The sequence below is a fragment of the Polyodon spathula genome, chromosome 19, assembly GCF_017654505.1.
Source record: "Polyodon spathula isolate WHYD16114869_AA chromosome 19, ASM1765450v1, whole genome shotgun sequence".
NCBI lineage: Eukaryota > Metazoa > Chordata > Actinopteri > Acipenseriformes > Polyodontidae > Polyodon > Polyodon spathula.
Window position 1 is genome coordinate 5,841,998 of NC_054552.1, and position 19,324 is coordinate 5,861,321.

Consider the following 19,324-nt stretch of genomic DNA (forward strand, 5'->3'; position numbering starts at 1 on the left):
CTGATAGTCGTTTGGAGAAAGTCTGGTGAGGCGTACAAAGGAAAGAACGCCATACCTATTGTCAAGCATGGAGGTGGTAATATCCTTCTATGGGGCTGTTTTTTCTCGAATGGCACAGGAAATGTTGTTCCAGTACATGGTAAAATGGGTTCCATAGCATACTAAAAGATATTGGCCTTGGAATTTGAATGAACTGGAACAATTTTGTATTTGGTCAAAAATCACTAAAGAATCATGCCACAAGCTCATTCACAAATATCCTGATCATTTAAGAGAGGTTATTATTGCTAAAGGTGCCTCATATTGCCTCAAAATTGCTGAAATAAGATTTGTCCTAAAACACTGAGAAATTATAAAAAATTCCACTGGTGATTATATAATCCACACGGTTTGCTTTCACAAATTTAATTTGGGCGACACTTTAAAAGAAAAAGGTGTATTTATTGGCCAACCATGAACACACACAAAGCAGGGTAAGGAAGGAGCTGTTGTTGGGAATGTGTGGAATGTTATCAAGTAATAGAATCCAGTAAATACTGTGTACAGGATTATAATGCGGCTTGCACAGACAAAAACTATTCTATTGATAGGACTCGATCTCGTTTCTAGCTCAGTAAAAAATGTACTTTATTGCAATTCATCATTTTCATATAGCAAAGTATTTTCTTTCCAGGTAATTATTAACCAAGTTTTCACATTATTTAAGACATTTCAGCTTCAGAACAAGAATACTATAAACATTTGTCGGTTTTTGTTCCAGTAACTGGCTGGTATTGCACTGTAGGCAACATAACAAGTTTTCTATTCTAGCTAGACTGGATGGTGTTCTAGTTCTGATTATCTCTGCATTTACTAAAGGGTTTTCTGTATTAAAAAGCCTATTTTTGCTTTTCCCCTAAATGTTTTGCTTATTTGAAAGCACCAGATGAAGCTGTACAGTGTATAATAAAAAAAAAAGCCAATAGTGATAGAAGAGATTGAATGGTACTATAGGTTTAACATATTTTGCCGGTATATTATATTAATTTTAATTAATCTCTTTAAATCTGCTGTTGCTTTTGTCTTGGATTTAGGGAAAGAGGACCATTTTGCTCCTAAAGTGATAACAACGAACAAGTGTTTGCCAATTAGGAACACATTTTTCCAACAAAGTTATATCAGCAGCATAGGAATTTACAACTTGTTAAAAGCATAGTCTACTGAAGATAAAGTGAAGCTTGGAAAGGCCTTTAATGCTAACCAGACAGATCAGACCACTTCAGATCTGTCCAAGTAAAAGGCCATAGTATTGATTTACAACCACTTGAGTCACATATTTCCCAGCCCGGGTTTACCCCCATTATTGAGTTCATTACCAGACGTCCATGGGTTACAGATGGTTTTGTTAATGCCTTTACCGGTGTACAGTGCATATCAATCTGTCGCTTTCTCAGAGAACAGTCACCCTCTACAGTCTACACTGTTGAGAAGTAGGTGTTGTATTTCAAAGATTATGTAGACTTCTTGTAAATGGATGGCATGGTTTCACTTCACAAAAGAGAGAGAGAGAGAGAGAGAGAGAGAGAGAGAGAGAGAAGAAAGCAGACTATGTATAAGATTCACAGGGTTCTTATTTCTTTTACCCTCAGAAGTAACCAGTTCAGACTAATCCCAGTCTGAATCCAGACCAGTCTAATGTCTGGTCACAAGCAGCCTGGATTTGAACTGAACCCATTAGTAGATTTGCCAGTGGGGCAGGAGAACAGTGTAATCTCATGTTAAACTATCCCACACAGTTTGCCTTTACTACACTGTTGTGATTATCAGGTGAAGCTAGGTATGTGGACTTGGATTACGATCAAGGGGGAAATGTATCATGGCTTCTGATGTAAATCTCTATATACTGTGATCAGAGTGATGGACCGAAGGTAGATTCAGAAGCTGCTGCTGTTATAAACCTGCAACTGGAACCTGTCACTTTCTCCTTCCGCTGTCCCACCTCCTTCTGCAGGGATTAATAAACAGAATACAAAGCCAAAGATTCAAATTGTGTGTGTGATATATCTTGCATGTTCCAAAAGACTTAATGCATCTATATTTGATAACTTCAGTCCTCATCCCACATTGTAGAGACAGTTCCAATATCAACAGCTTTAAAGAACTGCAGCCACCCCACACAGAGACACCAAAAGATAAATAATCCATTAAGGGCACTTCATTTTTTTTCATTTTTAGATACATTCATAAACAATAAGATCTTCGTAATTCAAAATTTAAGTGGTTTCTTAGCAATCCTTTAAGAAAATTGTTGCAGTATGTTACTTATTCTAGAAGATGCTGCAAACGTTTTGCTTTTATGGATGAGGAAAAAGACACAAGACTTCTACAATTATTTATTTCAGCATTTTTTTTTTTTGCAAAACATAAAAGCCAGAAAATCATATCGAAAAAACAATTTCCTCTACAATTCATGAACAGAGTCTCCTCAGTGTTTACAATGTATATGCAGGACGGTACGGCTTAACGGGTAAAATTATATAATGAACCACTTCAGGATCTGGATAGAGGGTTAATTGCTTCAGTTAAACAATTTAGAACAGTGTTGGAACAAAGACCAGGAGTGGAATAGCCAACACTGGACACCCCTGATCTACAGTATTAAATATATCCAGACTGCACATGATCTTTTATCATTAGGGGAATATGAAAAGCTATTTTTTTTTGTGTTTGTCCACATTTCACTTGAACATCATTGGAAACAACCGTCAGCAATGGCAACTTTATGGGTCTGCTGAATGTTTTTTAAACCAAAAGAAAGGAAAAGAAGATATTAATATTGTGGTTGCTTGAAAGGAAAAATATGTTGTTCTCGTTTAGGTGGGGTGCTGCGTTTAGAGCAGCTACCCTTATCTACAGGTGGTATTCAGATAACTGTTCAGAGATAACTGCACAATTTAGTGCACAGGAACTTTTCAATTATACCACAGCAAACATATAACATATAACCTGGGAAGAATATCCACCTTTGTTAAATAGTTCACAGATTAATTAAGCAAACACTCCTGTGCTTCTTGTAGACACTTGTCTATCAGGTTAATTGATCTGGGACTGGAATTTATTCAGATATTCGGTCGACAGAATTCTTAGCAAGTAGCCAATGCCAGCTCTCTATCTGGAATGCATCCAGGCCTTCATATTCAACCCTGGCAGCAGTTTGGGATCTGAACCAACTATTCAGGAGCTCTTGGATTTTGAGCACATTAGAGGGAATATACGTGGCTACAATTTCAATGCTGTACATAACAGGAAGTCTATGATGAGACAATGTTAATGACAACATGACCTGCTAGTGTTTGACCTGTATTTCAATAACAAGATTTATTCAGAAACGTGTGTTGTGTTAAGATTATGCTTCACTTTCTTTTCGCCAATTTTTTACCCTGTTTTTTCTCCCCAATTTTGTACGCCCAATTATTATCTGTATCCTCAGCTCACCGCTCACAACTCCCCTGCTGACTCAGGAAACAGGCTGGAACACACGTCCTCCGAAATGTGCTCCTGCCAATATGTAATGTTTTGCACTGCGGATCCACAGCGAGGCCACCAGACCTATAGTGCCCTAGGAACACCCGGTCAAGGTCGGCTGTGATTCAAACCTGAGATCTCCAGGTTATAGGGCACATCCAGCACTCCACGCAGAGTGCTTTTACTGGATGCGCCGCTCAGGAGCCCATGCTTCACTTTCTTTGGCTTCGCTACAGCCTATATTCCTTGAACTGCTGAATTGGCTGAGCAGAATAATACTATCCATGTAGCCAAAGCCATTGAATCCAACAATTCAATCCAACCTGTATTCCAAAGTTTATTGAGCTCTTGGCTGACAGGAAAGCTCATTCCAACACACTATCAATGCATGTGTATCTTTCAATGTGAACAGCTATGTGAAAAATACCAAAAAATCTCTGAAGCGACTGCCAAAAACCCTGTTCAAGGCTTTTTTTTTTTAAAATAGGATTTCAAATTGAATGGCATTGTTACAAAGACAGAATGGAAAGCAAGCATCAGTGAAAAGACTGAAAAAACTCAGACATATACTCTATCGTACATTTACATAATAAATGCATGTAATGTAATAAAAGGAGTGCTAACTAAGATTGAGACTTTCCTCTTATTAGCACTATAAATATTACTCTTATTAGCACTAGAAATATTATCATTGGTGGTTAGTTTTTTGCAGGTATTTGTCCTTTAATTGGGAACATGCAGATAGTTCAAAGACAATGCAATCAATTAATTAAACTGTATGAAAGCATAGTTCAAACTTACTCCAATGGTCTACCACCAGACCATGTGACCTGCAGCAAAGATACCAGGATGAAGCAGTTTAGTGAAGGCATTTTATTTGAAAAAACATTCTGAGCACAATGGGGCCATTAGTAATGTTAATAAAGTTAATAAGGGGTAAGGTTTTTAAAGCATTGGACAAGGATAGAATTAATGGGAAATGTGTCTGTTTTCATTTTCTTATGAGCATCATGTCTACACTCTCATGAAGATGTTTAACGATTCAGAAATACACACAATATTACTTTATGTATCATATGACTACAAGACTCAAGCTTATTAGGAGACAGCACTCGCATCTGTTACTTACAGTGTTCAACACTGTTTTCAAAGATGCACACAACATTCTTTGTATACTATCCCCTTGGTGGAAACAAACCCCTTTGTTCCTTTAGTACAATGTACGTAAGAGGGAATCCTGAGGAGAATATCACACTACAGCTCAAAACCATACTCCTATGTTTCTTTATAGATGAGTCTGTCATTCGCAGCTTCAACGGAAGAGAAGAGGAAAGAGTGAATTGACTTTTGTTTGATGACCCATTCAATAGATTGCAAGTAATAAATGGAGTTTCCTGTCATCCCAGGCCCTCCCACCAATTACATGGCTTGCATGTCCTACCTGGCCTCTGCTGAAGGAATTAGCTGAAATTCGCATTGAATGGTCTCGAACAATCGGACTTCTGTTCAGAGGGGGCTGCATTATCTCACAGCTTTCCACTGCTTGGCCTGGATCTTGCAGATAACGCTGTGCTACCCGCAACATTTTCGTGAATATGTTCTTTGTGGCACCTCCCATTGTTCCTGTTTCAGGGTTAACAGTAAAAAAACAAAAACTTATATTCTCAGCAGAAACCAGCATATTGGTATGCAAGGGCATCTGTAAAAACAAAGAGACAACAACCAAATGCTAGCTTATGAGTAGGGCTTCTAGTTTTGGGGTTTTATTTTGGATCATGTGATTTACCTTTAAACATATTTTGATCAGGTGATGTACCTTTAAACATATTTTGAGTGGTTTCTTTTTACCCTCATGTTGATTGGGTTAACAAACTACGTGCATTGATCTCGCCTGATTCTATTTGAACCTGCATTTCGTTCTGGTTCTAATCGTCGAATTCAGTTTATTAATTTCAACTGCGTTAGTTTCTAGTAGTGCATCACTAATTTAAACAATCTGGTATTCAGTTAAGGCTTAAAAAATATTAAGGTTTAAAGGGAAGGAGAGAGATGGAAAATAAAAAAGCAAAAACAAGAAACCCTACTTATGAGCTCATCACCGCTCTCCAAGTTGAATGAGTAGAAAAGTAAAATTCTTACTCCAGAGAAGAGAACATGTTGTTTCCCCATTCATAAAGAAACAATGGAACTCACTGATAATGCAGAAAATATGTAGAGGTAATTAGCATTATTGTCAAGTCTATACAATAAGAAATGACTAGCCAGCAACTGCCTTTGCCAAGCTGTTTTGTGATGTCAAATTAAGGAATGCATTACTGGGTCATTGACAATAAATATCATGGGTTGTACCATATAATAGGTTTAAGCAACCCTATATCCATTGTTCTTTAATCTCTTTAAAAAAAAAAAAGGAGTAAAACTTCTGAAACGTCTTAATCTTCTAGACAAACTCGGCGGTTTCTTTAGTTCTACTCAAGTGATGTGGTAACCTTCCCCACAAAGTCCTTGTTTTTTTTAAAAGGTTCTAATTATTCACAGCAAACTTTTTTTTTTTTTTTTTTTTTTTTAATACAACATGAGGTGTAGCACATTGCTGTACAATGATGCAGCAGAGGGAGTATTGTTTATGTGACTTTACACCACACAGTAAAAGAGAATGATTATCTGAATGTTTGGTTATGAAGACGTTGTGGATTTTAATTTGGACTTTTATGATGTGCATGTGTGGGGGGAGGCTATTGAATTAAGACCAAAGAATTGCTAACAAGAAGTCCATATGACTTAGAACTGTGGATCTGGGATCTGTAGCCTAACAAACAGAATTGTAACCCTTTTCTGTCTAGATTTCCATTCCTCTTGGACTCTAATTCAATAGCTCCATTATCCTCTTATTAGGACTGAAGTCACTGTATTTTGCATCTTTCTCTTAATTGCACTGTAATTCTTGTTATGTATTTTTTGTATACAACTGTGCCATTAAATACAGTAGGATGCCTCTTTGGAAATGGCTATGGCGATGCTACAGTTTTAAAGTTTGGCCCTCGTCATATTTTAGGTTAGTATTACAGACACTTACCGGGATTGCATTTTAATGATGGTGTTGCTAGTCTTATAGTGGCTTGATAAACTAAGATAATTAAATATTATTTTGCAGAGGCTTTTTTTTTCTAACTATAAAAAAAGAGATAAGAGAGCCGCCAAACATAAATTGAATCCTGGCAGTTATTTGTTTACATCAGAGGCCTCTCTCAGAGGCCTTACTTTAAACTCCATCACACTTATTAAATGATACACTTCAATTTCCTTCAACATCACAGCAAATCAGCAAGTCAGTTATTTAGTTTGGCAAAAATCTCTGTCTGTTCCCATCACCTCATCACATTGCCAGGAAGGCTCATAACTGTTTTCACCTGACTTACAGTGCGTGCATAAGTGACAGCTTATGCCTATGAATGGACAGACTACAGTAGCGCTGAGACAGTTACCTCTGTTTGTAGACTGTGCTGGTTTCTTTGCATCTAACCTGTTAGCCCCTGCCAGGTTTCTTTTCTCCTTCTTGCTCTTTTTCTGTTTCAGGGATCCCTGCTTCCTACCCTTCCCTGTCAAAAGAAAAGTGAAAAAAAGTTCAAAAGTTAATCCCCATGACCTACATCCATTGTATGCATATGTAAATGTCTCAGTTTGACATATGCAGTATACAGACAGACAATCTCCATATACAGTACCCCCAGATTATGATATAGCACATGCAATAACTTGTGCTAAAAGGTGGATGTCAGCAAGTTTCATCCTCAGTGGGGTATACAATAGACACATTACCTACATTCAAATTAGTAACCACCATTTCTCTGTCATCACCAGCACAACAGGACCAAACGTTTCTACTCAAGGTCAGCTTTAGTCCTACTGTGTCTAGCAGTTAGAGCGGACAGCCAGGAGAACCAGAGTAAATCGTTTTTAAAATTATATTAAAATGCAATAAGTCCACTTTTAACTGTGTTTGATGTTCCTTCTATCCTGTTATTGTAATAGGAATTAAGAGGTTCTTGACCATTTAACACAAATCATGCTTGCAGAGTCTAACACTTTGACACATGAAACTACAGTAATGCTTCCCATTTAAGCCACTTCCGTAAGACTATGCAATGTCCAGTGCTGTATTTGCATTGATTTTTCTACATGAAAATGAGCAGACAAAGAAAAAAAAACAAAAAACGATATACTAAAAGTTGTTTTTAACACAAGAGTGAATTAAAAGGTTCATAAATTAACATGTATTTGATGACTAGGCAGTATGGCTCATTAAATACCATGTTTTCTTAATGTTGTGGGAGCGATTATCACAGTCTTCTCACGCACGTCAGATTGACAAGTACAAGCAGAAGAGGGTCTTCCATGGTTGTTTTGCTATGACTGGCTACTGAATTAGGATACATGTTGTTGCCACTCATACAAAAAGCCACTCCATTAATACCATGGTTTATAAAAAAAAAAAAAAAAATTGACCAGAGAACATTCACATAATCTAATTTCCAAGACACCTTAGATGTTAGGCAGTGCTGCTTGGGTATTTAACATGTCAAATTTGGAATTTCATACTACAGTAAATTGAGGTTACCTTTAAGTGAGTGTTTCATGTTTTGATCATAAATAGCTTTCACAATGGCTGTTGAACTCACCTGCGCTTCGCAGTCCTTTCGCTAAACTGCCCAACATAAAATCTCTTATACAAGAGATACCCTATACACCACGTATTAACTTATAATAAAAGGAGCCTACAGTTAATGATGACATGAATACCATCTGCTGAAAAACTCCCTGATCAGATCTGATTACTGTTGCATGATGCATAAATTAGCATATCTCTTAAGATGCATTAGTTTGAGAGGCGGAACTTTTTTGTGATAGCTTATAAAAAGTTTGTTAAAAGAACTGTAACTTTTCAGAGCTCTTATTACTTGAGCAGTTTAAAAAAAAAGAAAATTACATCATCATTCCTATGAATTATGGTTTAAACAGGAAAAGCCTGTTAGTTTAACAACAGCACATTACCAATACAGCCATGAACCAAACTGGGTAACTGATAAATGATGAAATAAAGGTTTCCTGTATATTCTGATCTGGACACCCTAGAGAGACTTAAAACAGAGTTGTTTACGTGCACTGCACAAGGCATGTGATTTCAGAAATCCTCAGACTGCAGGTATAATCTTGGCTGCATTTACATAATGATTCAGTCAGCATGATAATAGGCGACACAACCCCAAATTATCCCTCCCTGCCCCATAACTCACAAAAACCTACAGCTATGGCCAAACATTTTGCATCATCTAGAATTTTAGGATTAAGACATACATTTAAAAAATGATATGCCCATAATTTCAAATCTTTTATTTAACATCACGTAATCATAGAAACTACAAAATGACATTGTAAAACTCTGCCAGAAGCCATAATACTAGTACAGTATTTCATGATAGATTTTGAAATGTCACATTTTTAATTTTTTGTTAGTTTTCCATATATGGAGAGAGAGAGAGAGAGAGAGAACAAAACTTTTGGTCTTAACTGTATAACAGAAAAAAGGAGCTTGGGTTAAAGGTATAAAAGTGCTTAGGTTCAGCAGATACTAGATAATGGTTTTAATGATCTTAACAACGTAAGACTTAATTACCGCCATCCTTTCACTCTGTGTATATGCTGGTGTTTTCCCCATGATCCCTTATTCACATTACTAAATAAAGCAGAATGAGGTTAATAAGGTTTATACCTTTTAGGGCAGTGGTAACAAGATGCGGAGATAATTAAATTAAGACCCCCAAAGCCTTGTTCTGTGACCTCCCTGTATCACCTCATTACAACCCTTAAAGAGGCTTGTGCATGCTGTGCTGTTTTTATTCTGCAAGCCTCAGAGCTCTGCCTCACATAATTAAAGGGTCAGGTTCATGCAACACTGCTTCACTTCCCCCTTGATATTTTTTAAAGTCTCAACCCTAAAGGCAAACTGTGGCTCCATCCAAGAGAGGGCTGACAGGTGTACTATATTACACATCCCTGACGCCTTGATACCACAGGATGCATGACAATGGTATTAAATTCTAGGCAAATCAGTGGAATTTGACATATAATATTTTTGTCTCTTACATTTAATTATATGCCTCCTTAGAATACCATCATCTTCTCATTTGTGCATTGCTTTCTCTGGGCACTGGGGTTTGCATTCAGAAATAAATAGTTAGCAATGATCACAGAAGCTAGCACTGGTGTGAACAGGTGGATGCTATAATTCCCACTGCACAGAAATACCCTAATAACATCCATTAAGAACTTAAACAAGGAATGTGTATTTATAAGACAGACACCTCACATATAACAATGATTGAAAAAGGGAAGTAATATTGGGGGAATAAAAGGGTTTAAGAATCTATTCCTGGTACAAATTATACTTAAAGACAAAATTGTTTAGTTTGACAAGAGGGCCCCTTTTTGTTTATAGAAGCCCTTTTCACATGGGCATGGTTGCATGTGCCTGATTTTTACAGCTGCCTTTTCAAATATTATAAAATGTTATACAATACAGATAATGTTATATACTGTACAAAATATTAGTAATTCAATCTTGTATGTCTCATTTATCATAGGAGGTTAGTGTAGATTTTGAAGACATGCCAAAGCAACACATGGAATGTAACCTGCCTTATTTGAAATTCTGTTTCGCTGAGGGCACGCAGACACCTGCATAAGAGAAACACGATGGAGGACATCTTTCCACAAAATCCCAAAAATAAAAGTCTGTTTTTGTAACCGATAACCTTTTCAAAACTTTAACCATGGATGACTGATATCAGACATAAAACTACAGTTTAGGTGCTTTTCATAAACCTGCTTCTGCTGACTGTGTCATCTGAAAGAGGATGACACATACCCATACTATAATAGTTTTAATAACAATGGCCATGGAAGCTATTTAAACAGAGAGCTTGAAACAATCAAAAGCTGCAGGTTTTACGTGAACCAAAACAACCTTCCCATTATTTTCACACAAAGTGTTTTTCATGTCTACATTTTTCAAATGCCTTCAAACCATATAACAAGTGTTTTTTTTTTTTTTGTTTTTTTTAAATCATTTTCTGCTGACTGGCCTTGTCAAAACAAACAAAAAAAAAACAGCAAAAAAAAGGTGAAATTAGTTATTTTGGATGGCTTTGTATCACAGCTCATAGATACATCTGTGACAAACCTACTTAGTTGCTTTCATAGGAATTAAATAGAAAACTGTAGTTGAAGACAGATTACTGCAGAAGAGCTGGCAAATGCTGCTTAACCTAAAGTAAAGAGATGCTTTTAAGGTTCAAAAGACAGGCATTTTGGTCTGCATAAGAACTGGCCTGTTCTCAATACAAAAGTAAAGGGACGTGAGCTAGGATTTAAACAGATATCTATTAATTTTGATTGCCAAGCTTCTTGAAGCTCTAAGGCTACTAAAAACTGTTCCAGAATTATCCTTACTTGTTTTATTAAATTACTGAAATTACATACACATACATATATACATTATAAGTAGGGCCTCTGATTTTCGGTTTTAACCAAAAAAACACCCCAGATACAAAAAAAAAAATGAAATCGGATATATGAAAAGCCAATAAACACTGGAAAACACCGGAAAAACTGTGGAAATGGTTAATCAGTTCACGTTGACTTTACCCTTTTACCCATTAAAAAAATAAACCTAGTACAAAAATAATAATAAATACATTTCCCAGTGCTGCTGGGAAATGTCTCGCCTTCCTGACTTGTACCTATCATTGATTTGTTCTGAATACTTTAAACCCTCCCTAACTACTGAGTGACAGCTCATTCCTACATTTCTATTGGAGACTTCGCTTGCAAGATATAAAACGAGATTACAATCAGGATGGAGGCTTTTTAGCTGGATTTAAAGCTGCATTACAGTTAAGATACAGAGGATTTAAAACAGAATTGTGGCGAAATGTACAAAAATGCCTCCACACAAAAACCCTAGACGAATGTGCCCGTGACCATAGGGATTTCGTTGTGGAATACAGCAGAGGAAAGAAGGTACAACTTAACTGTTCAAGTACTGTCGAGTAAATACTACACATAGTATGACAGAAATTAACGCTCAATGGAAAGTAAGCAAAAAAAAAAAAAAACAAAAAAAAAAACCCACAAATTTCAAACCAACCCCCACCCCCCCCCCCCCCCCCCCCCCCCCCCCCCCCCCCCCCCCCCCCCCCCCCCCCCCCCCCCCCCCCCCCAAAAAAAAAAAAAAAAAAAGATTTAAATAAAACTTGAAAATATCTGAACATAAGCACCGAAAAATACAACAAAACCTGAAAAACAGAAGCCCTAATATCACCACATCCTGTATGCGTTGCAAGTCACGAGGCGTGTTGATATTACAGTATATCACACACCATGAAGTGCCTTATTGCGCTTATAAAATGGGTTAACCAACTACATTAAAAAAAAGTACACAAAAAGAAGTCATTTTTATTAAATATCCTTCCGCCTAAAACTGAGCTAAGAAAAAATAGTTCCATATAACTTTTTTTTTTTAAATAAAACCGAAAATGCATTAATCATAAAAAACAGGGACTTATAGATGCTGAATTAAACATTGCCATTGAAATTGCAGTTTTTTCCTTATTGGTTTGTTCCTTACATTTTAAAATTAAAATATTACCGGCCATTAAACCACGCAGACCCTCCTCACGAGACCTACAACAGCATCAGGTGGCAATGTTTTATTTTTTTTTTTCTCTTTCTTTTAAGAGCGACCCAAATCTTTTTAAAAAAGCTGGAATTTAAGATTTTTTTTTCAAACTATTGATTTTCAGAATGGGATAGGGAAATGCAGTAATTCACAGAAAGGAGCAGAGGCTAGCGATCAGAATGGCAAGTTTTGAATTGATTTGAATAGTTACTTTTGCTTTTTCTCACTACTTTAATTAATCATTGGTGTCTGATTCAGATTCATTCAATATCTCGTGTACACTTCGGTTTCCCAAAAGGTCAACATCTACATATTATGAAAAATTCCAATGTCTGCCGTTATTTTTTCTTCTTCAAAATTCTAGTGGAGTAAGGATATCTACAAGTGATTTGCCCCTTTTAGAAAATAAGTGCTGACCCATGGCGATATGCTGTAATATCAACACCCCCATGTGATCTGTTTTGACCAATCAGGATAGAGCATTAAAAATTAATATATATATTATATATATATATATATATATATATATATATATATATATATATATATATATATATATATATATATATATATATATGAAAGCTGGTATTGAGTTATTTTTTAATGCTTTATTTTGAAATGTTATAGGCCAGCATGAGAAGGCTAGGGGCTCACATCAATACCATAGTGAAATGCAATCACGCTCCCAGGGGAATGACTCCAAAGCTGCATTTCAGACCACAATACATCAAAAAAGGATGCTACTAGCCACTGTGAATTCATTTTAAGAACAACTCCAGCCTACTTGAGCAGTACAATGCGTTCGCCCAGATCTTTGTCAGGTTACATATTCTTAGTGGCCCAAGGGTTTTTACGCACAGTTGACACATCAAGTTAATGTAAGTAAGTCTTTAGCTGTAGACACAAAACAGATTTATTTTTTAAGGTAAATTTGTATCTTGGAGGCATATCTTTGCTTTGAAATGGTAGATGACAGAAAAAAAAACTGGAAATATCTGCACACTATCCCACTAAAAACACCTTTCACTAGTCATGAAGAAAGAGCTGACTGTTCTTATTTTTAAAAGGTACACTATCCAGCTGATATTAAAAACTAATATTATATTGTGTATTTAATTACACTCATTTCCAAGCCCAATATTTTAGAGCTGGATATTTTGTAAAGCAAGAGCTTCAGTCAAGAAGGAATTTTACTTCATCCTTCTCCCTCATTTACTTTGCTTTGCCCACCTACAGTACAATTCTAAAAGGAGGCCATCAGCTATTTCAGACTGTAGTTAAAACCGTTGAACTAAATCAAGGGCTAATCATTATGCTCTTCTCAAATACGTTTTTGTTAAAGTAACTCACTTTTATAAAACAGGTAACAAAACATGAAAATACTTAATTACTCAAAAGTCGGCTAAGGTTGTATGTACAGTAAAATGAATGTAGCATTAACAGTTTGAGTTTGAGCTCATCACTCTCATTGGACAAGCTGATAATGGTTTTTATTGTCAACTGGGGTTATTCAATGGACTAAAACATTGGAGTCAACCTTTTTGTACAATGGATAATTATGATAGATTGGAGAGTTTCAAAATCTTTGTTTTAGTCCTGTTCAGGAAAACTATGAGAGAGAGCCTTCAGCTACAGTATGATAATGTAACAGCCAGAGAACTCTTAACTAGTGGTCTACAATAATACAACCATATGAATTTCACATTTTAACATTGTGGCAATATGATATGCCTTGGAAGAAACCCTTTTTGCACATTGTCAGTGCCATGCATGCAACACGACCCACATAAGCTCACTTTGTACTTTTAAAGTTGCACTGTAAAGGATTCATGTTGGACAGCCTATAAATAAAAAATGCTTCTCTTTCAGGTTGTCTAGCAGGGACATGAGTATCTGCAGAAAAAAAAAAAAAAACATCTTACTCTGTTCCAGGCTAAATGACTTCATAGTAGCACTGGGCATTAATATCTGATATAGTTTAAATTCCATATACAAATATACTGTATTGCTACATTCTGTAGTGCATCTCAATAGCGATCTATTTGTAAATCACATGATGTATGCTAGTAATTGTTTCATGTACAGTGTGTTGTGCTTTGTTTTCAAATGTGTAAAAACCTGTATAAAAGTTTCCCCCAAAGTAAAAGCATAGCAAAGTTTAATAAAAGCAGTGAAAGTATTGTAAATCATAGGCAAGCATTCTAAAGATCAGCCAGATATTGTAAAGCATATTAAAAATGGTAAACCAGGGAAAACTATGCTAAATGCATAGTAAAATAATGGGAAAGCATAGTAAAGCTTAAAAAATACCATGGTAAACTTTAAGGGAAAGCTGTACACATGACAAGTTTGAGAAAATGCAGCTTTTTAGGAGAGAGATTTGCCAGGAGCAGAATGGCACCAAGCCATGCCTTTTCACTATCAGCTTCTTAATAGAATAAACATGTTTCAACTAATGTTACAGTAGATTACATGCAGTTCAGTTTTACATCTGTTCGAGAGATAAAACGTCAGACTATTTGGATTAAGATATTTGGTTGTTTAATTAAACACCGGAATGCCAAGTTTCAATGCCCGACTATATAAAGCTTGCAGTCTCAGCGCGATCACTGTGTTTCACAGCTCCTGTTATCTGATCCATTAAACACCAGCATGGGTAGCAATGGAAGGGCAATGGCATTTAAAAAAAAAAAAAAAAAAAAAAAAGTTTACATATTTGTCTTGTTAATGCATGTTACGTAGCACATATAAAATGTTGGATTAATAAAAGCTTTGACCCCTGGTTATGCAGAACACAATGTGGAAATAGGTTTTTCCCTTATCACTTAACTGAGTAGCAATCCATTATGGTGACACTTGACAGCCTACAAATCAAACCGAGATTTCAGGACCTCTGTCGGCTCTACAAAGCACTATGAAGGGCTCAGCCTCCTCCAGCACTTTGCGGTCGTGCAGCTACAAACTGCTGTTATATCTGCAAGGCAGCCACTGTTTTCCAAAAAGAGAGTATTTACAGAACCAAAACTACCTCACGTTACTGGATTAGCTTGATTGTAAAGAAGTTGTGATCTTCCCATTACCAACATATACTGGACCAGAATATACTGATATATGGTATAAATTGTTTAGTCTAAATTAACTGCTTTATAAAATTGCTTTAGGCTGATACGGTCATCACACGTGTCCAATTATATACAAGAGGGGAAAAGTTTCTGGCAATGTCTACTTGTACTCAGTGTAAGGAATGAGGCAGAAACAGAACGGTAAACTCAGGCATGTTTTACAGTTGCAACAATACTGCATGGTATACTGGTTTCATTTCCGAGATAGTGATTTTCCATGCTCAATAAATCGCTTTGTGTTTTCCAGCGTTAAGAGGATTAAAAAGTATTAAAAAAATTCCTTCCTTAAATCAACATTGAAAAGCTGCTTTAAATGCCAGAGTTTACAACTACAATCCAAAAATTAAGCAATCATGCTGTATACAAAAGACAACAAGATGACGCCGGTGCATATATCAATAACAGTTAACCTGAAGAGATAAACTCCCCTGGGACCACCCTGAGCTATGAGGCTGGCACTACCAGCTCACAGACAGTGGTTTGTTTCTTCTTAATAGTAGGACAAGGAGAAATATTGAAAAGCCAAGTCACTCATATGTTGGGTGTTTCTTATTTTGACACCAAGTGGCCTCTGTCTCACCAACTCACTCCAATTCCCATTCCCAGGTCTGGCTCCAGAACCCAGCTTTCAGTCCCCAAGGCAGGGGGGTATTTTAAGATGTTTTGCAATTTAGGAGGTGGAATTTGACAACACACCCAAAGAGGCTTCCTCGAATTGCTGCTTCACATTGTTTGGTATTTCGGGATAAATGGATGGATCAGGAGCCGTTAACTGTTGCGTCATTCTCTGTCCATAAGAGAAACAAAAAACATTACCTTGTAACCAAAGTTTTGAGGGAAGGTCCTAATCCACAGCATTGAGCATTTCAACAGCGTGTGTGTTACTGTCAACGCAGAACTGCATTTAGGGTAGTTCTGGCAGACATGGTGATGCTTTAATTTTGCATCTCTTTAGGATTATAAAAAGTAGACAGCTGGGGCTTGAGGTAATGTGCCGGCTTATTGCGTTAATAAGGTTGTGTTGATACAAAGGTTATTTAATGCAGTTCGGCTAAATTATGCTTCATGTACATAAAAAAAAAAAAAACTCACCTTCAAATGGTAAATGTATGGCACAGTGTAATTTTCACAAGCTGTCATGGTGTTCTTGTTGTTGTGGTACAAGTATTTATTGCAGGAAAGGTAGAGGGTAGAGGGCAGGGGGAGTAATTATTGGGAATAACCTACATTTTCAGTCTTGTTAAGACCAATACTGATAAAACTTTTTTATAATAAAATGAAGACTGTCTTTGCTCTTGGTATATTACTTATGTGCGTGGAAACTGTTTCTTGAACATAAATGTTTATTAGGGCAGAGTATGCATATTGTACATGGATACAGGAGGTCAGCTAAATACAGTTGAAGACATTTCTGAGAAGGTAAATCTACCTACCGTATTCCTTCAAATTTAAGACGCACTTATTTAATCAATTATTTCTCCCAAAAAAACATCCTGCGTCTTAAATAAGAGTACAGTGTAGTGATGCGTGTATTAAAATAGCTTTCAAAAGACGGGAAGAATACTCAAAATAAAAGAAAAATATTGTTGGCATGAATTAAGCCACAATTAGCTTCATTGTAAAATTGTGGCAAGAGCTTTTTCAGAGGTTTCGTCTGGAGTGAAAACACTTGATCGAAGTATGTGGGATTTGCTTCGGGGGTAGCAATCACATTTACAAAAAAAATAATAATTAATGCTACCAGCACTCCCTCCTCAAGCTCCAATTAACAAGTTTCCCATAGGAATCCTGTGGACATCCCCACCCACGACAGCACTGGAAATGAATGCCCAATAAAAATTAAAAAAATAGTACTTTGAGGTCCTTATGAGAAAGCCAAGTAGATCATATTTCGGGGTACATCTGAAACCCTGCAGAACCTGTGGCAGGTTCTGCAAACTAGAACAACCCCCAATGACACGAGACCTTTCTTAAGTAACATACTCCAGTGCATTTAACGCAATGTGACAGGTTTCATATTCCAGTAACATACGTGATGGTAGCGTGTTTTTTTACTTTTAAAGCGGCACAATGCATGCCTGAAAGGTATGCCTGTGAATCCCCCTGTGTGTGTCTGGATAAGACTAAAGAAAATCTGGATTTAAAACAATGTTACGTGGGCCAAAAGGGAACAGACGTCCCACCTGCAGCCTTGGAAAACACTGTGGGAAGAGATCACGTTGAATGGTATAAAGTAACATGACCTACGTCACAGTGCAGTGCAATCATCATGGTTTACAAATTGCATGCAGGTGCTGTGTGAACTTACAGCGCTTTTAGCATTCACTTCCTCATAACAATTACAAACGACTGTCCTAGATATACTGTAATGCAAAATGTAGCCCAGGTCTACCACGGTCCTGTCACAGTAACAATGGCAGAACTGCACAGTAAACAAGGGTTGACGCTGTTGATCAATCAAAAAGGCTTCTTAAATTGAACACTTTGACGTGTTAAAAGATCCAGACCACATGTGAAAAAGAACAAAATTGCTGTGTGCTTTTTCACTGGCACAAGCTTTTTAAATTAACAGTATCACCCGCCAAAGGGTAACAGTAAACCTATTCTTTACTGAGTGTTCCACAGCAGCTACAGCTAAAAAAAAAAAAAAAAAAAAAAAGTACACCTATGGGAAAATAAGTGTTTTTTTAACTAAGACAAAGTTATGCTTTTAAATATATCTTTTTTTTTTTTTTTTTTAATTTAAAAGGGCTTTAAAAGGCTTTAATAAAACCCACCTTGTGGCGTACAAGTTAATCAATTCAACCACTTAGTTTCTTATAGTTTTAACTTCATGATTGAAGTTGAAAAATGTTTAGATGGTTCACTGATTGAATTTCTTTAACAAGCTTTATCCTTCCCAAAATTATAAGGTTCAAAGACATGTTATGAAAATGAAATGACTGCTTTGGTCTTGATGCATACCATTTCAAGGAGACCACAAATCTTGATCTGTTTGCCTTCAGGGGAAACTGGTGCAAAGTAAAATGAATCCTCACAAAATCTGAGCCAGCAAATAATCTGACTAAAGCTGTGAAAGTTAGTGGAAATTCCAGAGCTACGTTTTCTTAGAGGTGCTATAGTGAGTTTTCTTGGGGGATGAGGGGGTTGGAGGGCAGGACAATAACGTAATAATTTGTAACAAAACCTATTTCCCTAAGAGAGAACAGTTAAACTTGATATGTTATATCATTTCAATCCTTTGTGCATCCTGTCTTTAAGAACCTCCAGGTACCACAAACCATGTAACTGCACTGACATCAGTTCACAAATAAACTCAGCGGCTCCCCTAATTCATGCATCTTTGTCAATAAAGGTTTCTACTGTAAATAGACCACAGTTTAGCAAGGATGTATGTACAGTGTGTACAGTGTATGTATTCTGCACGGAATCCTTTGAGAATAAAGCGCCGTCTGTATTTTTTAAACAATGTGAAATCCAGCTTTTTACAATCATCTTTTTCAGACTTGATGATGTGAACATAGAGTCTCCCAAGGTAGTGCAGGTCATAAAAGTACATAACACGCACATCACTCCTGAAGTCGTATACATTTCACAGCTGCCTCCTTGCTAAGGAATGTCATGCTGTATACACCCATTGTATTAATATGACCCTTGCAATAACTTCTAATTTATCCCCCCCAAACCAGAATCCGAGGAAATTAACTTGCAACACATTGGTTCCTGGTGGAACTTCAAAGACTGGAATGACCTGGAATCCTGCAGGAGCCCCCCCCCCCCCATAAGACCAAAGCAACTAAGTTGTAGTGCAGATGTTGGCCAGTGTTTTATACATCAGTGAACAATTATGAAGACAGATGTTACAGCAACTACCTAGTTAAGTGTCCAATTCAAAAAAAGGGATTTTTAGTCCCCATTTCAATGGTCAAACTTGGTTGTCAATGGTCACCTGTGCTCACTG

At 36.7% G+C, this 19,324-nt stretch overlaps 1 protein-coding gene across 4 annotated transcripts in view; it reads right to left on the reverse strand.

The window, feature by feature from the left end:
* The window catches only part of LOC121294939, a 126,150-nt gene that overhangs the window by 92,337 nt on the left and 14,489 nt on the right, over positions 1–19,324 (reverse strand). For all 4 annotated transcript variants that reach the window (XM_041219163.1, XM_041219162.1, XM_041219161.1 and 1 more), the window contains exons 2-3: positions 6,990–7,103; positions 4,946–5,127 (exon numbers count right to left, since the gene is read on the reverse strand). In XM_041219163.1, coding sequence (XP_041075097.1) covers positions 4,946–5,127; positions 6,990–7,103 — 296 coding nt within the window. The remainder of the gene's footprint in view (positions 1–4,945; positions 5,128–6,989; positions 7,104–19,324) is intronic.